General features: G+C 44.6%; 1 protein-coding gene across 1 annotated transcript; it reads right to left on the bottom strand.

Annotated features, from left to right (window-relative positions):
• Nucleotides 1-570: 570 nt before the first annotated feature.
• Nucleotides 571-17,284, bottom strand: LOC139046910 (probable serine carboxypeptidase CPVL). The gene is made up of 4 exons (XM_070520837.1): nt 17,250-17,284; nt 11,503-11,555; nt 4,882-5,209; nt 571-1,465 (listed from the first exon to the last, which is right to left on the bottom strand). Exons 2-4 carry the CDS (start codon nt 11,539-11,541, stop codon nt 609-611), a joined length of 1,224 nt encoding a protein of 407 aa, XP_070376938.1. The 5' UTR covers nt 11,542-11,555; nt 17,250-17,284; the 3' UTR covers nt 571-608.
• Between the last annotated feature and the right edge of the window lie 4,863 nt (nt 17,285-22,147).

The following is a 22,147-nucleotide window of genomic DNA, read 5'->3' as shown; positions in this document are numbered from 1 at the left end:
GCTTACTGAACCCACAGACACAAACTCTACGGCAAACATGGACGCACGCGTTTTCGCAGAGACCATTCGATGCAGTTTCAGACTGGAAGATTTATGGCTTCATTGCAGACAAGTCGTAGGCCTTTTTTGGAGTTCACCTTCGTGAAACCACACAGCGGTTTGGGAGGAATTCCATTAGGGCGAGCTCCGGATTATTTCTTACAGCCGGAAGATGCTTAAGGGGCACCTACATTAAGTGAACGAGCGGTCTTCCATTTGACCCACGTCAAAATGTGGTTGCTCCGGCCAGGATAGCCCACTTCTTTGTGCTAAGCAGCTGAGATCGCAGGCCTGACTTTTGAGCTGGTGCTACCACCTTTTTGCTACTCATTATTCTACCCAGTCACTCTTCTTTCCGTTTCCTGATAAAGCGGCAGTGAATAAAGTTTTCGCGATACTGAGCATTCATGTAACATGCTCACTCTATTGAAGCTGACTAGAAATTCACAATGTGTCAAGAAAGGTATATATTTATTCAGTGCTCAAACATGAAGTTATATAACCAACATGTTTGAAACAGCGTTCGTGTGGTTCAAAAGGGCACACTAACATTATGAAATGGTGCCAGATCAGCAAGACTTCTTGCTGCCGTCACACTTCTGGCCCTGCACAGGTGGAGCCGGCTTTGAAGTAAACTTTAAAAACCGGGTGTACATGTCGCTAACGGCCATCGATTGGTCGGTTGATATAAAATGGCCGCCGAAGAGCACGCTGTTGTACATCACTGCCCCTGCCATTTTCTCGTAACCCATCGGTACCTTATAGGGACTGCCTGTCTGGTACCAAGGCTTGCGAACAGCTTCCTTGAACATTTCTGAGCCTCGCCATTGCAACTTGGCAAAGGAACGTTCCATGTTAGTAGCCGGGAATATGGCGTCTAGCTGTGCTGTGTAGAATAGGACGTAAGCTTTGTTGAGTACGTCCACCAAGGTTGGCGTCACATCAACGAAGAAGTCTCCTATCACTAACTTCCTTGTGACGTCATACCTCGTGGCGTCGAGGATTCTTGAGGGACCAACGTGAATCAGCTTCTTGAAATGTTCACTGTTTGCGTATTCCTTATATTTACCAAATTCCTTCGCCCTGAGAGGGTTTGTGATGCTTCCGTGGTGCTGAAAGCCCGTCAACTCTTCGTACAATGTTTTCTTTCCACCTGGATGTATGTTGAGGACCGTTTGGCTCAGCAATGCTGCAGCTTGGGTAAAATTTTGTGCCTTGATCATATATTCTATTTTCTGAAATTGCTGATCAAACCTAGAGCGACCTTGTTCGTCGAGCAGGCCGGAACAATAGAGGTAATCGGCTGAGTTGATTATTTCTAAAAGCGGGAAGACAAAGCCATTGCCAAGCATCACGCCCTTCAAGCTCAACGAAACCTTCTGTGGTAGTGCCAGCATTCTCTGCGCCAAGCCAACTGCTGACCTTGCTGTAAATGAAAAAGAGAGCAACCAAATGCACAATGTAACCCATTTACTTAAAATTACAGGTATTTACACGCTTTAACAAAGTCCCTCAACTCTCTACATGCATACGGCACATGATAATGAATGTGTGGGAGCTAATTTTTTTTCATCCGCAAAATGTATGAGTGTCGATACGAGTTACTGCTCTCTACATTGTGTAAATTACACTGTAAGTTTATAATATGCCGGAAATATCGTCATAAAGGCACAAAAGCTACCTTTCTAGCAAGCTTGGCTAAAATGGTGTCAGTCTCGAAGGTATTAGTACTTGTGATATGTTGTTATAAGTGTTGGGTAGCAACAGGTGTTCTTTGCAGTTTACAATGTAAACTAAAGTGAAGTGCTTCCCGCTTTGAAAGAAAACTACATTTATAGGAGATGCTGTCGCTAATACTACAACATTACGAACATTGTAGCAGGCATAGAGCGGTTACATTACCGCCCATGCATTATTTGCGTCGGCATAGATCGCGCATTATGCGAAATCTAGTCAGCAGGGACACTGTAAATGTTGGATTCAAGATATAGCAAGTGCTCAGGTTTTGTCGACCTGCTAGGTTGCCTGAGACAGCCACCACTTTCCAGAGGTTTAACTTCAATATTACCCAGAAAATGGAGCATTATATCACGTACTTTGGGAACAAAGGGCCTCTGAAATATTTTTACCAAAGTAAGAAAGGTAACGCTCAAGTATTTCATCCAGAATTGGCGAAGGCATTATTTTTAGGATCCTGTACGCCTCTTGATACTGACAATGGGTATACGCCAGAAATACTGTGACTTCGATTTTGCAGTGACAACAGGATTATTATTGTAACCAATTACCAGGCTTTTCTTGATTTTCATTTTACTATATCGTTAGTCATTATCGCTGAATTATGTCCATTGCTGTTGTAATGTGTCCTTGTGAAAAAACTTCCAGGTGACCTCAGATATCGCATAAAAGACTGGAACGTTAAAGCGTTGTAAGGCCTACTATATTTCACCTTAATCCACCTTGATCCGCCTTAATCCACCAACATCCACCCTAATGAACCTTATTCCACCCTAATCTATCTTAATCTACGTTAATCCATCGTAATACTCAAACAATACACCGTAATCCATCTTAATCTGTTTTCATCCGCCTTAACCGACCTTAATCTGCCGTAATCTATCATCCACCTTAATCGACCTTACTGTAACTTAATCTACCCTAATCCACAGCAATCCTTCTTATTCTACTTCAATTAATCCTAATCCACCCTAATATCCTTTGAGACACATAATTTTCATTCAGCCTAATTCACCTTATTCGACTTTAATCCACCTTCAGCCACCCTAATACACCTTAATCCAATCGCTAATCATTCATTGATTAACTTTACTAATACATTATCTCTCTTACAAGGCTGGACATGTTTTGGTTCTCTTCTGGCATTTCTTAAGTCACGTGACATTTCTGTACCTCACAGTGCTTCCTTCAAACAAAGATTTAAGGCTTTCGTATTGAAAGATGTCCACTTATTGCTGCTATGCTTCTCACAAGAAAAAAATGGGAGGATGCTTAAACTTCGCCTTTTAGAGTGGAACGCGAGAGCACTCAGAGATCCCTGACTGCTTCGCACGCTTCCCGGCAACTGCAGCTTGTGAAAGCGTCATGCTTACCGGGAAACGTTGGCGGCGAACGCTATGCACGAAGGCTAGCTTTCTGGGAAAAACGCGGCCTCTTGCGTGGGCCGATCCTGTGTTATTGTTTCGCACTTTTAATATTTCGGTCTCAGAACATTTAACACAAGAAGCATGCGCTGTCAGTGTGTTACTTCAAGACGTTTGTTTGTGGGCTGTTTCAAAATTGCGAGGAATAACTTTGTAAAGAATTTAATTCAAGGTATGAGCGGCTTTAATGATAGAAGAACTTTAGTGCCGTATGGAAGATAGGGATAATTTCCGCCCAAGGGCTGCCAACGCCGGTTACGGCGCTGGTCGTCGAAACCGGATTTTCTGTGACGCTGGGCCGTTAACGCGTCATAGACTTAACAAGAGGAACCTCACTTTTGACTAGTAGTATATCGTGAATAAGCCTTAAGCGCTCGCCTCGCCTCGGGCTCAAGCGAGCCAATAAATAAGCTTTATAAATAGAAGAAAAAATTGTAGGACGCCTGAGCTTTGCGTTTAAAGGTGGAACGCGATAACTATTCAAAGATCCCTGATTACTTCGCACGCTTCCCGGCAACTGCACCCTATGTAACCGTAATGTTTACTGGAAAACGCTGCCGGCAAATGCTATGCACGAAGGCAAGCTTTCTATTAGATATGCGGCCATTTGCATGGGCCGCGATGCGGCGGAGGTGAGCGCCATCTGTAGGTGTTGCAAGAAACCGGGCGCGCCACTCCGTGGCCTCCAAGATTTGCGCATGCTAGTGGCCGGTCTATGAATGACAGAAACGCCGGAAAACTGGGCTTGTGTTTCAGTTTCTACATAACAGAAGTGCGTTTTATCGTATATTGACACGTGTACTTGTCTTTCTTGGCGACACGTTTCACCGCCTAACAAATGTTATCACACAGCGCAGGACGCGCTTGCATGTGTCGGAAGTTTCTGGAATGTTATCGATGGTTCCATGCGCTGTCTGTTGTCGCCGAACCTTGTGTAATCTGATTGCATGTATGCACGACTCGAATGGCGTAGAGCTTTGTGGAAGGCATGCGGGTCCCAGCGATTACTCTGCAACATTCGACGACTGATCTATAAACGCCGACGCGCTTGACCCGCTGATCAGATTTTCGACGATCGCCGAGTGTGTTCGCGCTACCGTTGTACTTTGAGTGTAGCTTGTTTTTGAGGGCGCAAGTTCGCCCAACAAAACGCTCGTTTCGTTAATCCCAGTTTTGCTGCCTTCTTAACCGTCACTACAACGCGACAATATTAAAAACACAATCCGACGATATTATGGCTGTAAGTTGTAAACAATCGTAGACAATAACCTTGGAAGTAATCGTGGGTGGTTTATGCACAACTTTTTTACTTGCCTGTGTCGGCAAAAAAAAAAAAAAATGACGGAAGCTCGTGTTGCGTATGGCAATGTCGAAATGAAAGTGTATAATTATGGGGAATAGGACCTTTGCGCCATCTTTCACTTTAAAGGAAATGCAAGAAACGCAGCCTGCTCTGCTTGTACGCCATAAAAGTGGCAGACAGCGCCGCTATTCTTTTCCAGCGAATTGTATGCTCCATAGCCGTAGGGGACACGTACATTTACGCGTATGCATAGGTGTGCTGCTACTGACGCTTCATTGGCATTTGTATTGGTTTAATAGACACTTGTGAATCTAGCGTCAACTTCTATTGCTGATTTTAAAGCGGTAATCGAGCGAATATATACTGAATGCGTCTTACCTCCGTACGATTCCCCAGCGATGAAGAACTCTCTTCCCTTGTACTCGGAGTAAATTCTCAGAAACCTCCTGAGAAATTTAATGGCGTGAGTAGAAATCTGTTCGAGCGTCGACGGGTATTCGCTATTTCTATCGAAACTGTATCCGGATCCGGCAAGTTGGTCCAGATAGATGATGTTAAACTGATTTAAGAGACTGTGGCTTCTGCGGTACAACGACCCGCCAGCATCAATGCCAAGAGGGCCATTTTCAAGGAACTGGCTGTGGAGCGCAGATCTCCCTGGATCACCTTGTAGCCACAAAAGAAGGGGCTTCTTATCACCATCGACCTGTACAAATTATAAATGAAAAGAAAGCACACATTCGTAAAATTGCTACACTGCACTGAAGTCACACTGCAAGGGCCATGTCCCAGTTGCACAAAATTTAGTAATTTGCGGATAAATTTAATTTCTCAGTCATACCAAATATAAGACGGAGAATTCTGTACTACGTGGGTGCTAATCATAGTCATTTTGAATTACAGAGAAATTCGTGGTATAACTTGAGGGGTAAGTTGAGTTTACATTGCGAATTGCATTTAAATGTACGTAGAAGTTGTCACAAGCAAGGATACCCAGTCAACAAAAGAGCCATTACCTCCGATATAACTTAATACACCGAAGAGAAAATACATGTTACTTTATATTTATGTATCAGTGTTTTTTATGTGTTGCATAGGAATTGCTGAATTGTGAAAACAACAAATATCGATTTTAGGTGGTAAGATTTTTTCGAATGAAGAAGGTGGCATTCTTCGGTAATGCAGTATTAATAGATTGTTCAAGATGAAATATAGTTGAAACAATTCTTATTTCTGGCTCGTTGATTAAATGGGAGTGCATTTCATTTCGCTGACACGGCACTTATCCTGTCCTCTTATAGGACAAATATGCCCGAATCGCAATCTCCACTGAACTGTGAGAAACCCTCTTCGGAATAGCAAACCACTCTTCTTGAAATATTGTTATAAGCCACTGGTTCGCGAGACATTTCCCTTTTCAACGAAAGTCACCCGACCCTCTTATTTATTTGTCGCATGAATCGCTACCTGGATAGGGAGAAGCGCTTTCGGTCTTTATTTATTTAATGTTTCGCAGAACTACATGTAAGTATAGAGTCAAGCAAGTTGCCTGTTTGTTCAATTTCATAATTTCGTACGCACTTCTGAGTGCGCCTGTGACTGACAGGCTTGCTACTTTGTAACGCACTATGCACATTTGGAGTGTCTCAGCTATCAGGGTATTTCTTATTTACAATTTAAAGGCAAGCCTCCTATCTCCTACCTTGCTTTGACGACGGTTTCTTGCTGCCCAAGTCTACTCGAATATTACCGTTAAATTTCGCACTTAACAGAGAGCCACCAAGTTGGCGGCGTGGTACACTGCGATGTTGCCCAAGATTTTCGAGAGGGGCTGCTGTAGTACCATTGTCATATATATATATATATATATATATATATATATATATATATATATATATATATATATATATATATATATAGATATATAAAATCCTAAGCTTTCACCAACTTCGCGAACGATAAACACATTTTACCTTTCTTTTTCTGTTTGGTGGCTATAGCGAGCTTTGTTATAGTGTTACTAACACGTTGTTTTTAAAGCCATTTATTGTGTAGTGGAAAGCACGATTTCGTGCGATTTCTACGTGTACCAAAACGAAAAATGGTGCTTAGATTTGACACTTTCTACCGCACGATACAATATTTTATAAATAAAAATAACAGAAGCAAATACAATTCCATAGCTGCCTACGGGAGCCAGACACTTAGAAAGAAGGTAAAAAGAGCACTTATCGATCTCTGAGCGGGACACATGAAATATATTCGACAGTGGTCTATAGGAATTAAACACTTTGGTATGAAGGTAGAAGGCCCTTATCGATCTTTCAGCAGGACACATGATGTGAAGATATTGGTAGCACAATGTTCCTACAATGTTGCTCCGAGACCTCGGGTAATCCCAAAGCGTCTCACGCTGTCAACGTGATGTCCTGATGTAATGCGAATACGTTTCGTTTATCCAAAGAAGATTCCACTTACTTTAGTAACGCGGATGGTCCTTCTTTTAAAATACTGGCACGCTGCCAATATCTGTTTTTTTATATTTCACATCTGTACATACTTTCTAATTACTGAAGGAAAGGAAGAATTGAATATTAACTATTTTTGCGAACGTGTGTACTTTTAAACTATCAGTTTCGCGGTGCATTCTGGGATAGTAGCTGCACCGCCACCAAAACTTTATTCTTGCCCCAACAAAAGTTCTGCGAGTCGCTAAATCGAAACACATCATTCGTATCAGGTATATCTTGCCTGCGACTTGATGTGCAAGAAGAACAAGTACGTAGAGTTTTTGTCTTCGTCGACAGGGATGAATCCAGAATACGCTTCCAGATTCGCGCACGGAGCTGGCATGTTTACACGGCTGCGGTTTCGCATTTCGTTGAGTTTCGACTGGTATATCCCAGGTAGCACACAAAGTCTTGAAAACGTCGTATTAAGGGATTCAACGTCTGAAATGGATTTTTGACCAAAATCGACGCATCAAAGACGTTCCAAACAAGATAGCTTAAAAACGAGGGGTGAATACGTTTGGATAACGTTGGAAGCCAGGCAGCTTAAAAACGAGGGGTGAATACGTTTTGAAAACGACTTCATATGACTCGCTCTATCTCTTTAGTTATCATGTGACCAAGGTGGCCACGTGATTCGTGATGCCGGGCAGCCGGGCGAGCCGGGCATAGTCTCGTCTTCATGGCGTCGTCGCGTCCCCGCACTCGCATTGCGCTGTGGTGTGTTTGCGGCTGTTCTGAATGTGCTGCCGCTGCCCTTTGCTATGTAAGTGTTGCAGTGTTTTGCTGTCAAGAAAACGATATTCTGTGATTAGTTTGGGTTGTGCGAAATTGTTTGTGTGGTTTTAATTCGGAAATCAGTAGTGTTTTCAATTGTTATCGGACCATGGCGGCCACGTTATTCGTGAAGCCTGGCATAGTTGCGTTAGCGCACTTGCATTGCGCTGTGGTATGTTTGCGGCTGTTCTGAATGTGCTGCCGCTGCCCTTTGTCATGTAAGTGTTGCAGTGTTTTGCCGTCAAGAAAACGACATTCTGTGATTAGTTTGGGTTGTGCGATCTGTTTGCGTAGTTTTAATTTCGAATTCAGTAGTGTTTTCAATTGCAGGGCGCCGAGTGGAGGGCACTAATCAGCTCTTCAAGTTCATTGTCATGTTATTTGAGGCGCCTTTTCACTGACGCTGTAATTCAGGCGTTAAGGGCAGTATAAGGACGAAAGTTAGAGGGAATAAATTGTGCCTGTGTGTCCCTAGCGTCGGGATCGGCCGCTATGCGTGACCCTAACAAGAAAGCATTTTGCAGAATGCGAAGAAAGATGGCAAAATTGCTGTCTGTGCGCACCTTGCCAATCTCCGCAATAGAGCCGTCATCGTGGTATTTTAGTCTCCCGTTTAGCAAGAGTGTTGCAGACAAGATAACTGGTTCAAACAGGCTTCTTTTTTTATGATTCAGTACTAGTACGGTATCCCAAAAGGTGAGGTCAAGTGCTCGCCCTATTTTCTTCCCTCGCGCTACAGCGCACTGACAGAATTTTGCGTGCACCATATATACCGTGCTTTTATCGTTTACGCTTCAGGTTCTCGATTGTGTTTTCGCCCCCTTTACCCACGTGAGCGGTATTTCATGGTCTTACGGGGTACCACGTGTGTCCATATATTGTGTCCAATATATGAAACGGCCCAACCCTATTTTATTTGACGCCTCAAATGGTATTAATGTATTGAGTCCCTTGTAGCTTTGTGCTTGTTATCAATTTTACTACTTGGCGAATGGATACAGCATGTACGCTGCATAACTCGCTTGTGGATACTGCGCACGTGAGTCGAGTATGCTTCAGGTAGTACCATTGTTTGCCGTTTGGGACATGTGTCGGAATGTACGCTGTGCGCCCTTCGCGCTTTAATTAGTCGGCGGCCTGCCGAGTTCGTGCGGGTGCAATGTGTGCGCGTGGAGTTAGCGAAGCGCTCGCGCGGTTTTTTTTTTGTATGTGTTCTGTTCACGCGCTTCGCACAGCAGGGCATGCCGCAGTTCTTTGTCCTTGTGCAACACATTTTCCTAGCGTACGCTTGTGCATTATTTGATACCGGTTTCACACGGGGCTCTTTTAACCGCTATCCAATCCGTTACAAATCGAATTTCTCGGTCGTGATTGGCTCTTTTGCGCAAGCTACGACAGTGAGCCAGTCGCATCGATAATTTCGATCCGGATCGGGCGTGATGGCGATCGAGAGTGGTCGTGTGACACCGGTTTTACACATGGCTCCCACATAGGGAACACTTTAAGTTCAATGCTACTGAATGAATGAATGAATAAAACTTTATTTGAAACGGCTCTTCGTCCGTGCCGTCCGCAATGCTACTGAGTGAAGAGCAAGTGCATATATATGCCAGTGGTGGTATGTGGGCAAGTCTTTCTGGTGAAGCCAATACTTGTGCATTCAAAACATTTCAACTACCAGCGTAGTGCATCAATGTGTCTACTTCACAAAACGGAGCACCAGTGCAGATATCTGAGCATACCTGTCCAGGGCAGCAAGTGTGTCTACATTTAAATCACTACCAGCTTGTGCGGCAGTTCTATTTCCAGCGGGACTGCAGAATAATCAGTGGGGTGCGCTCAAGCTGTTTATCTATGAAGCTCTGCCTCGACTGTGTGCCAAATATTTTTGGACGTGAAAGTGGGGGTGAATTGGTAAACATTAGTGGAACTATGCCTGGACTTTGTGGCAAATGTTTTTGGATGTGAAAGTGTGGGTGAACTGGCAAAGAATTTGCTCTGGGCTACATGTGTTAAACGTTTTTCTCATTCAGAGTGCTTTTTTTTTACTTTAGGAGACTGAAGATGTGCGCAAAGTGTGACATGTCATTGTGCTAATTAATGTATTTGCTGGTTTGCAAATTATTCGTTGCAACTTTGTCTTTGCCAGAGAGGTACAACATTGCCTCTTGTACAGCGTTTTTTAGATAAAACACTTACTATTTATTACGAGCATTGCTTCCTTTGTTACACAAATGCAGCTTCCAGTGCATTCCAGTTTATTTCCATGTTTATGTAAGTTACTAATATGAGGCTTGCATATTCATTTCTCACGTTCTGGAGTGGCAAGATGCAGCATTACTGTCTCATCGTTCGCTGTACTGCAGTAGTGTTCACTTGTTACACTGAATCCCCCGTTTAAGTATTCTGTACTAATTTCACTTTATTGCTTTTTTGTTGTATGGTTATTTTTCTCGCCATTACCTTCTTTGATATATCCTAAAGGCGATATTTCCAATTTTGCATTGTTCCCATTTTTTTATTTCTGTCACAGGATTATTTTATGATGGTATGCGGTGGTATTTCTTTTTGTGCTCTTTTCAAGCTTCTAGCTGATTGGTAACATTGCTTGGAGGCAGTTACCATCCGACTCATACTCTTGCATTTTTCAGTCTACTTCCATTCGCTCCGAATGTCACTTCTGCATAACTCTAGTCCATCTAATAGCACGTGCTCTTTACTATGATAAATGAGAAACTTTAGTACACTCCAGGTTCTTCTATTCATTTTTGTATGTGTACTTGGAATTTTGTTTATGTGTTAGTGAATGTTCACTTTCGAGTTCATTACGAATCCTTAAATTTCTGCGACTTTTGTCATTGTTGATGTACTTTTACTTCTATTTGCATTTCTCACACAGTTTGTTCGAAGCTTGCATAAGCATTACATTTTAATAAAGTGTTTTTGCTTGGTCACAATGTTCTCATTTCATTCACTTTTGGCATGAAGGGCTTGGTCTTGCCGCCTGCCAAGTCGTAACCATTTGTTCTTTGCAGGATGTCATTCCCATTTTGGTTGTAAGCATCGTAGCTTACTAAAGGTGGTATTAAGGATTCATTATTCCTAACAGGCTTATTTTCGTGGGACTTGGTAGAGGATACGCCGGCCATGCGGGGAACAGTGCTTGGCACTGCGCCATGGCTCTTACAGTCAACACGACGCTTCTACTCATATGGGGCGCGATTGGAGATCGTTGTTCGAAACGCCCGATCAGTTTCACCTCACGCGATTGGCCTAGGCCGTGCCGACGGGTGCGGCTGACGACGTCTGCGCGGAATAGGCCAGTCGCGTGAGGCGAAACTAAACGCGTGTTTTGAACAACGATGTCTGATCGCACCCGTCACTCGCGAAAATTAGCTTCAGATGATCGTAAACCTTTCAAGACCACTTCTAGACCAGCTTTTTGATAACCTCGTAAAAACGTTTAGAAATTGGTTACGAATAGTTTTGGCAAAGGGATTACTTGTGTCTTTCCCAATCCTATTTCTAGACCAGCTTTTCGAATACGTCTTGCAGACCTGTTCTAGATCGTCTCAAGAAAGTAATTAAGCCGGACATTAGCAGAGATATACGACGTTTTCCCGCCGAAGTTCTCTCATTCGTGTCTTCTTTAACCCGTTTTTATCGTCTTGGATAAACGCTACGAAAACGTTACGTATCTCTTTTGTGCTACCTGGGATGTTGTCATTTGTGGCGGGGAGCAGGAGATCATCCTCGAAAACGAGTCTGGAAAGAACACACGGTGCATTTGAAATGGCGTTGCTTTTTGGTTCACATTTCTTCAGCGTTCATATGTTGACTAACAGGCAAGATGAAATCAGTTTTCTTTTTCTTTTCACGCTTCATGGATGTTTTGTGTAAATTTGTTGTTGTTTTCAGCACGCCATTCTGTTCCTGGTGACGAGCACTTGGACCAGTTCGCTTTTTTTTTCAGACGCTTGGCAACACCAAGGGCGCTCTTGAGTAATTCCCAAGACTCGCGACTAAACACGGCATTTGAGCCGCTGGTCGTTCTCAGACTATGGCCGCCTCGTGGCTCTGAACTGCGCCTTACTTAGGTTCTTAAAGCATTCTCATCCAATGAAAGGAAACTCTGAAAACAACTTTCGTGGCTGTGCATTTTTCACGCATTGGTGTCATAATGTGGGTGTCTTTCTTTTTTCTTCTGTCACTTCCATTAATTCTTCTTTCATCATCTAGCCTGTAGTAGCATGCGAAGCCTACTGCAAGGCTAACCTCTCAATATACCGTTATTCTTTCTCCGTCTGTCATTACAGCTTACCTACGTTTCTTTTAAAAAAATTCTAGTGATATCTAAGTATCAATCATGAAAGAAGAAGAGCTTCTTATGGGTCTCGAGTAGATAGCGATTCTAATGCGACCCATACTTTGCTTTGCCACCGCCACATTGCGGGTAGTTGGCTGCCGTATTTTCGGTTCGGTTTGCGCGTATTGTTACTACATTCGCAGAAAATTGTAATTGTCAATAAAGACAAACCGACTGGGGCGGAGTTTCAGCCCCATATATGTGTTACTGAGGCAAGCAATACGAAAACACTTAAAAGCGGTTTTTGTTCCTTCGAACGAACACTGAATCAGTACAGCTTCTATCTGCGATGTTTTCGCATTAGTCCACGCACACATGAGACGAACAGTAAAAACAATAAGAAATGTCGCATTCAGTGCATGTCCTCACTTATTTTGCTGTGGGAGATAAAACGTTAAAGGTTTCTTTAGGTTGCACTAACGCGGATGGAAATGGGAGACAATATTCGGAAGCGCTTTTACTTGTGCCCGTTTTGCCACCGCAGCTTTCCCATTATTGGCACAGAAAGAAGTCCGGGACGATGGATGGCGCAGCGTGTCAGTGCAAAGCGGGTAACTGATAAAGAAATTAGAGGGTTTAACGTGCCCTTCGAGTTAAAGATGTCCAGGTGACAGAGACAGATATGTTGTTTTTAAAAACCGGAGAGGTTTGCCTGGTGGAGGCCGTAATATGCTAGTGCAGGCGAATTTGATAAAGATACGCACAGGACATAACACACAGACATAACAGAGAAAACACGCAAGCACATAATATTCAAGAAGCCTTCGTAGGGAAGGTTGCGCAGCAGACACCAGTCCCATGTCAAAGCCCATTTTGTAGCTCCAATGCTACCTCTGAGGAATATCCTGTAGAGGGTGCACATAAGAGCAATGCAATGCAGGCCAGGTGATGGAATTAAAGGACCTGTGGTCTCACGAATTCCGTACTCTTTGGTATGCCTCTTTCGCTGGCCTGAGTGTAGAGTGCGCCTGCATTACATTGCATTAAATTACATTACATTACATTACAGTATTGCGCTGCAGTGTGTGTCTGCTGCAAGAACCGCGAGAAAAATTTCCTTAACCACTTTCTGCTTTAATAAGTGAGGTTGCTTTCTCGGTCACAATTTGTCGATTGGGTTCTAACAACACACTCGTAAATATTACGATTGACACTTTTCTGCCGCATGCGTAGCCTCTAAATCAAGTGCCGTATAAGTATTTTAGATATATCTCATGAACCTTTCGGTGTGTAATTAGGCGTACTAAGTATGTGGAGATCAGAATGGAGCTGCATTCTATGAAAGCCTTTGGAGAGTTGTGCGTTAGTGTATTTAAAGTCTAAGAAACAGAAATGGTCTACCTCGCTAACTGGGCATCCCTTTTGCCAGGGGCACGTCTTGATATGTATACATGCGTCTCGAAAGTAAGTAGTTTTCAAATTGCACTGAATAATAACATTGCCTCATAAAATTCTACGTACGTTAAAATTTCAGTGTTTAATTACGTCACTGAACTTTCGCTTTCTCATGCCTGTTCGATGTGTAATGTTTCCAAACCAGTACAGTAATATTATTACCGTGACTTGCTACTACGCTTGAGTAGAGCACAAGATCATCCTACCTATCTTGACGCTGAATGTAGATTTCGATTCGTCGTTTTCATGACAATATCTTTATCTCTAAAGCACTCTATTGTTTAGCTCACTGGTGGATCCAGAGAGGGAACATTTTCCTGTACATTCCCTGCATCTGCCCCTCGCAGAGCCCTTCCATGGGTTCCGCGGATTAGTTTTGGCATTTCACTGCGATAGCAATTACGTTAACACTTCGGGCGAATGTTCACCGTCGCCGTGATGAGCGTATGTAATGATGTATGCATATGCTACATATTCACCTACGCCGTATATACAGGATAGGTGATATACTATTCAACCACCGCCAAGGTTGCTCAAACCAAATCTCTCTTCTTGACTGAATTGTCAAGCGAAGTTTGTAATGGCTCACTAGAGGTGTTGTCGTGGTCACGCAAAAACCCAGTTGCTCCCAGAGCAAGGCAGCTGCGGGAAAGGGAGGTTTGTGAGTTCACAGCTGCCCCGGCGCCGGAGCGTGAGTCATTAGAGAGTTTTAGCCCAGCGGGTTTACGGCCAGCGGAGCGGAGCGGTCTCCACCGTTGCGCCAGCGGAGCGGTTCGCGAAAAAAGAATTTTAGCCCAGCGGATCACCCGCTCGAGCGGGGTAAAGAGCGGGGCGCTCTGCTGCCCCACCTAGTGGTTCGAATAGGAGTTACTGAGAAATGAAATTGAATTACGCTTGCTTTTATTATGCAAGAAATGTTGAATAAAGATATATTACATGTTCTCAGTGCATTATTTGTTAATATTGTATTGAGTACTAATGTACGGGTCAGCGCGGCAGTCGCCGTCTTCGATGCAGAACTGCCGGCGTTCATGTTCGCGGCTGCCGTCTTGCATTTCCCATACACGCTCGCGCGCCCTTACGCACGCTCGCGCGCTGCGTATACCCTCCGCTGGGGAGTGCTTTCCAGCGGGCGTAAACGCTGCTCCGTAAAACCGCTGGCCGCCTCAGCGTAGTGCGCATGCGCAGTCGCGTCTCCGCTCGCCCGCTCCGCTCCGCTGGCCGTAAACCCGCTGGGCTAAAACTCTCTATTATAGAGAGTTTTAGCCCAGCGGGTTTACGGCCAGCGGAGCGGAGCGGTCTCCACCGTTGCGCCAGCGGAGCGGCTCGCGAAAAAAGAATTTTAGCCCAGCGGATCACCCGCTCGAGCGGGGTAAAGAGCGGGGCGCTCTGCTGCCCCACCTAGTGGTTCGAATAGGAGTTACTGAGAAATGAAATTGAATTACGCTTGCTTTTATTATGCAAGAAATGTTGAATAAAGATATATTACATGTTCTCAGTGCATTATTTGTTAATAATGTACTGAGTACTAATGTACGGGTCAGCGCGGCAGTCGCCGTCTTCGATGCAGAACTACCGGCGTTCATGTTCGCGGCTGCCGTCTTGCATTTCCCATACACGCCCGCGCGCCCTTACGCACGCTCGCGCGCTGCGTATACGCTCCGCTGGGGAGTGCTTTCCAGCGGGCGTAAACGCTGCTCCGTAAAACCGCTGGCCGCCTCAGCGTGGTGCGCATGCGCAGTCGCGTCTCCGCTCGCCCGCTCCGCTCCGCTCCGCTCCGCTGGCCGTAAACCCGCTGGGCTAAAACTCTCTTATGAAGGATCCCCGCCGCGTCGGCGCACGTCCGCCCCACGCGCGCCACCAATCAGAACCGTTTCGCTGGAGGGAAAGGGCAGGAAGGGTGCCGCGCTCGCTGCGCCGGATCGTTTCCTTCTCTGACACCGGATGGGAAGGCCACGCGTTGTGCGTTCCCCTGAGGAACGGGCAGCGTTCGACGTGTGGCGGCAAGAACCCGTGAAACCGCCCGTGAACCGTCCAGCTGTTAGAGCCGCCCGAGCCCTTGTAAACGGACAGCACCGACGAGAAGATCCCGAGCCCAGGGAGCGCGAGGGCGAAGCAATCCAGCACCGTTAGGTGTGGGTTACTTAATCGCGAAGACGGTCAGGTGCATGCAGGACAAGCTTCGCTTACCCCCATTTTCCGATAGGGGAAGGGTTGGCCAGTGTTCCTCACACTTTTGCAATATTTCAGCGTGCTAGAAAGTGTGAAAACATTTATTTCACACCACATGGCTTTTATCCCCAACCTTGTGACCATTAAACGTGCTTAAGGATATAACTGCTCACAATATGAAAATGACGTCATTTCACTGGCGTCGCTCCTTGAAGACTGTTCAGCGGCGCTTGTGCGATACCATTTCAGGCTCTACACGGCGTATGGAAATTTCTAAGGGTGCCAGAAATTTAGACGCACCCGCGTACATCGTATTAGCGTATAGAGGCATCCGCACATAGGATTACGTTCGAAGAGCTCAGACGCAGCACTATACTTTGCGCGTCACACTCAGTGATTCACCCTTCGGATGAAACTGCCGAGTATTTAGTCAGACTCTGTCTTCCGAGCCCGCACAGTTAATGTGAAGCTACCGAACGAGTTACGATGAACCCTGGCGCAACTTTCAAATTATTATACAAAATAACTAAAAACAATATCTTATGCAGCATAAAAATTAAGATTTTTTTCATTTCAGTACATATCTAACATTACTTTCCTTTCAAACCTTGCTGGCTCTATGGGCGTTCCCGTATTGCGATATATTGTGAAGGTCGGCGAATTTAAATAATATGAAATAATGCTCGCCAAATACGTCCACATTGGTCAAGATAAGTCTTTTTTGGTGAAAGGATCACAGACTGTTGCTTCACAATGCAAAAGAATTGGCTAAGTATCTGCGGATTACATATTTACGCTAAAAACCCTCCTCAAAAGCAGCTGATACCGCATACTAGGTCTAGCGCATTGATCACAACGTGAAGATCTGAATAATCCCTCTGATTGTAGTCCATAAATGTCATAGCGCGATATATTATTGCTATATGCGAATTTATTATACGCGATACACCTTTCTTAACGCCAACTAATTTGCGTGATATTGCTGCTGCCCATGTGAGAATTAAGTTTTTCAAATGGAGAATTAAAAACTATGAAAATGGTCGAAAATATATACTTCTCAACAGTTGCCTGCAATGTCCACTTACCTTTGCTGGTCAGAGTCATCATGCTGTTTGGTCTGACCAGTGGCCTTACATGTAGCTAAAACTAAAGTCGGAATTAAAAACACTAGTGTGCCTGCGTAAAACTTCATCCTTGCCTAACCGATGACCGAACCACACTAGTGTCGAAATAATGTCCTGAGCTATGCGCGTTTTATATATTTCGCGAGAAAGAAAGTATGGTAGAGCACGGCGTATGCGGTTTCAAGGAAATAAAAAGGATCATTTCTTTTAGTTCGAATGGTATAGTCTATTGTGCACGATTAAACAGATCTTTCCTTGAGTCACAGCCCGAAAGAACGCGACCCAAAGGTTGAATAACAATTCCTAACGCAAACCCGCGCGCAGATATTCCATAAGGAGTGTTTTGCGTGTGCATAAGTCTATGGTGGAAATATCATTATTTGGCTAGAACAATAGACGTACCTTGAGGAAAAAGCTCCTCATAGTAGGAAAGGTAGTCTATAGCGCACCAGTTAACACCGCCTTATGGCCAAGTCCCGCTGAGTCGACACCACTCCGAGGGCGTCAAAAAGCCGACGCCGACCATCGGCTAACTACACGGCTGTGTGCGTCGCTGAAAGCCATTGTGCCGACAACAGCGATTCGTCGTAGTGGGACAGGCTTTCCGGCTGCCGATGCATGCAAAACCAGCCTGCCGACTGTCGTTCGGCTGGTGTTTTGTGCCATCGGCAGCTCAGCCATAACTTTGCAACAACGCGACTGTCGGGGCAATAGCGCTTGTAGAAACATTTATGGGCGCTCATAGTGAGTGTAAACCAGTTTCCGAAGTCAAAATACACGATTGTCAGCCCTCGCCAGCCGTCCTCATCGAGCCTGTCCGGGTGTCCATCTCGATCAATGGAGATTAGGTCTAACTGATCCGTCGAGTTTGTGAACTCGCTATATGTACCTTGCGCATCGCCAGGCTGCGCCATTAAGGGTAGTCATGATGTTTATTGGCAGCCCCCTTGAAACACAGCAGCAACAAACAGTCATTTAGCCTACTTGGGGTAATCATGGTTAGCATTTTGGCTATCCTTTCTTGCTCTTCTCTTTCTCCGTTAAAACTTGCATCTTTACATTGTACAGTTACCTATACCTGTAAGCGCTTCGCTTCTGTCAACATCTTCCCTCCAATACTCTAAAGGTCTCTCGCTTAGCGTGACTGCTGAACATATGATGCTTCCATGCACTTTAAATCCAAGTCCTTCTGGAAGGTGTACGTTTTGTACGGGTATCACTGGGTGAATACCTTGACACTTCATTACGATGTGCAGAGTCGCTTCTGGGCCTTTGCTGCCGCACACATATGCCTCTGCTTGTTGCGAATATTGGCTCTGGTATGTTTTTGCCATCAGGCAGCCAGCCCGCGCTTCAACTAGCAACGCACTTCCACTTGTGCTATCGTACAGATCTGCAAGCCCCCTCACCCCAAACCCGATTTCTTTTTTGCCGTACTTGTAAATCGCAATGGCATTTTTTGTTTCCATAATAATAATAATAATAATAATAATAATAATAATAATAATAATAATAATAATAATAATAATAATAATCCGCCTAGTTACGCCTGCTGCAGGGCAAAGGCCTCTTCCATACTTCTCCACTTACCCCGGTCATGTACTAATTGTGCCCATGCCGTCGCTGCAAACTTCTTAACCTCATCCGCCCACCTAACTTTCAGCCGCCCCCTGCTACGCATTCCCTTCCCTTGGAATCCAATCCGTAACCCTTAATGACCATACGTTATCTCTCCTCCTCATTACATATCCGGCCCATGCCTATTTCTATTTCTTGATTTCAACTAAGATGTCCTTAGCTTGCCTTTGTTCCCTCACCCAATCTGTTCTTTTCTTATCCCTTAACGTGACACCCATCATTCTTTCCATAGCTCGTTGCGTCGTCCTCAATTTAAGTAGAACCCTTTTAGTAAGCCTCCAGATTTCTGCCCTGTACGTGAGTACTGGTAATACACAGCTATTATACACTTTCCTCTTGAGGAATAATGACGACCTGCTGTTCATGAACTGAGACTGCCTGCCAAACGCCCCTCCAGACCACTCTTATTCTGATTATTTCAGTCTCATGATCCGGATCCGTGGTCACTACCTGTCCCAAGTAGATGTATTCCCTTACCACTTCCAGTGCCTCGCTACCTATCGTAAATGGCTGTTCTCTTACGAGACTGTTAAACATTAATTTAGTTTTCAGCAGATTAATTTTTAGACCCACCCTTCTACTTTGCCTCTCCAGGTCAGTGAGCATGCATTACAGTTGGTCCCCTGAGTTACTAGGCCAGGCAATATCATCAGCGAGTCTCAAGTTACTAAGGTATTCTCCATTAACTCTTATCTCCAATTCTTCCCAATCCAGGTCTCTGAATACCTCCTGTAAACACGATGTGAATAGCATTGGAGAGATCGTATCTCCCTGCCTGACGCCTTTCTTTATTGGGATTTTGCTACTCAGGCTCTGTCTGTCGAAACGACTCGAGGGAGAAAGATAAGCGCCTACTAGAGTAAACGAAAGTTTTTATTTTTTCATGGTCAAACCTACATACTGATTACAGTCATGTGGCCACACAGGATAAACAACGTAAGTCAGTTCACATCGTATGTAGATGATCACCTTGCTAATTTCATTACAAGTCGATGACACATAAGGTTCATAGCCTGAGATCTGGACGGGTTTCTGTAGGTTCGGTTCAGAGACAACAATAATGGGGAATCGCTCTGTTAAAAGACAATGGTAAAAATCAGCAATCCGGGATTTCAGTCCACGGGCACTCTATTGCATTATAGACACTTCCGTGACTTGTCTGAAAAACGATTGACGCAGTGGAGCCATTGTGCTTGTTACTCGAGGCTCGCAAGAACCGGATCCAGGCCGTCTACACTTGCAGTGCACCCCGAGCAGGTGGCATCTTCATTACATTTATCAACACGTGTATGACTTTCATTAGAGACTTGATTATAGCGATTACTTGCTCATCTTGGACCTCGCCCGCGATCTGTGCCGTCATTGGTGCGTTGGTAGCCCACCGTCGATCTTTGTTCTGCTGGAGGACTTAATGTCGGAAGCGTAGGCCAAGCGTTTGCAGTAGACGTATTCACTGCGTCACCAGACACCGTGTTGGTAGTTTGGGTGAGCGCCTTTGGAGCACCAGCTGCAGGAAGTAGCCTCTTTCTTACGACGGTCTAAGTATTTGTAGCAGACGAAGATCATCTGCGGCGGGCACGACGCCATCGCACTTTGGCGGCAGTCTCTCTGTGCGTTGAGTTGTCGCGCACCATTTGTTTTCGGACTTTCAGCTTTGTCTTGTGTCTCAGGCAGTCTTTCGACGATGCTTCATGGGGACCAGAGCAATTGGCACACTTGAAATCAGTCGCACGGCAAGCATCAGCGCTATCCTGCTCAGAGCATTTTGGGCACATGGTCGAATTTTTGCATATGCCACTGACATGCCCGATCTTCAAACAATTACGGCACTGTAGTGGTCTTGGCACGAGCGGTAATCTTCAAGGGAGGAAGATTGCCGTCACCTGTGAAAGTTTGATTTTTTCGTCGTTAAGTAAATTGGCTGCCGTGAGGCTTTCATACGAGAAGCACAACACGAACTCATTAAAACACATAACATATATAGCATAACACAAGTTCATTAATATAGTGACTGCATTACATTCGAAGAATCCTGTGCGCTTTTAATAGACAATATAATACGTCGTGAAGGCAACTATCGTTATCTCTACGGTAGATTATTATTTATTATTTTGAAGCGTTGCGGCACGCAAACCTTTCTTCTGGGATAGGATGACATCATGCCCAGCCTTCCTCATCTTCTTGCTTCTATAGCCTGAATAAGATGCTTAACACTTGTTCCGTTGGTAAGATATATTCTTGCACCTTTTTCATGGTATTTCGTTCGGCTCTGACTGAACAATAGAAACGGCAACGTAACCGTTTATTTTTAGCATGCCTGGGCCCTGTTGAAGTGCCCCACAATAATGTATGGTTCAGGCACAAGGAATAGCTGCACTGCAGTGACCAAACCAACCACAAAAAGGCAACAGTCGTTCACACACGATATTCCATTGTGCTTTGTTCTGTGCATTTCTTTTGATTCCAGGCAGCATGCGTTAAGAAGCAGCTGCAGGAAGTAAGTTGTTTTTCAGAAGTGGAAAAATCTGGCCGGAGTGGTTGTTGTTGAATCCGCTAACACGACAGCCCGAAGCGAGCGAACACGAGAAGTATACAACTGGAAAGGAGACGCCCATATGAATTCTAATCAATATATTGCAGAAAGCATCGAACACGATCGTCTAATAAACGAAACTTCTCCGTGTTGGGACATCTTGGCTCACTGTCGTCGCCTTCGACATTCTCGTCTTTTGGCTCAAGCAGCGTCACATGTTGCGTCATGCCTAAATGAACGATTGGCCAGACTATTTGGAACAACCTTCGTAGTATTGCAAGACGTGCCAACCCAGTGCCCAGGAGTAACACACGCTACTGAGAACCATTCCATCTGCCGCTTTCAGTAATATTAGCACCGTCCAAAATTACAGAGGGCAATTAAGACGGTGTTCAGCTTAGCTGCGTAGATAAAAACATTCGTCCTGTCGTAGAGAAACCCTAAAGAGTTCGTTTTATTAAAGAGGAAATCTCCCAGTGACACATTCATCGATGAAGATGGCGATGATGTTTATTGGCATTCCTTTTGTAACTGGATGGGGCCAAATAAACTGCTGGCCTGCTCGATTGATTTAGGCTTTATTACATCTATCGGCATGTAGCGTTTTGCCTACCTGGTTTCGATCTTAGTTTTCGTATTTGAAACCACTATCGCTTCTTTCACTCTACCATTGCTCACCCTTGCAATGACTCCGGTGCTATCAATCTCTTTCCTGCTTTTTTTGTACTTTGCTCTATACTCACCGCTTTTAGCCCAGCGCCATCTGTAGTGTCCTCGATGGACTAGCTTGGATAGCCTTCTTGAACTGCACGCTGTTTACCAGTAAACCAGAACTTCCTGGGACTTTCGAGCTCTTGCGATGCTTGCGTAGTATTTGTAGCCAAGCCACCTGTCGAAAAAAACTGTCGTCGTCTTTTGGGCGCTAATCCAGGATAGTCTGAATAAGAAGTCTATGATCGCGGAAAAATTTCCGTGGCAATGAAAGGAAAGCCATACCGAAGCCAAGCGTGCACAACCGAGTGCGCTCCTAAAAAAAGTATAAGATCCTCATCCACGCGGGTCTAAGATGGGGAAGAAGTAACATAAACATCTTATTCACAAAAGCAAAATAAAACAAAATACATGACTG

This window comes from Dermacentor albipictus, chromosome 6 (assembly GCF_038994185.2).
Source record: "Dermacentor albipictus isolate Rhodes 1998 colony chromosome 6, USDA_Dalb.pri_finalv2, whole genome shotgun sequence".
Taxonomy (NCBI): Eukaryota; Metazoa; Arthropoda; class Arachnida; order Ixodida; family Ixodidae; genus Dermacentor; species Dermacentor albipictus.
The sequence above is the reverse complement of the archived record's forward strand: the minus strand, read 5'-3'. Positions and strand labels throughout refer to the sequence as shown.

What these genes read in the sequence shown, in the direction of transcription:
- LOC139046910 (XM_070520837.1), bottom strand. Translation starts at nt 11,541, where the DNA reads ATGATCTCCTGCTCCCCGCCACAAATGACAACATCCCAG. An exon ending in CACAAATGACAACATCCCAG is followed by an intron (nt 5,210 to 11,502) that starts GTAGCACAAAAG and finishes TAATTTGTACAG; the next exon opens with GTCGATGGTGATAAGAAGCC. An exon ending in CGCTGGGGAATCGTACGGAG is followed by an intron (nt 1,466 to 4,881) that starts GTAAGACGCATT and finishes TTTCATTTACAG; the next exon opens with CAAGGTCAGCAGTTGGCTTG.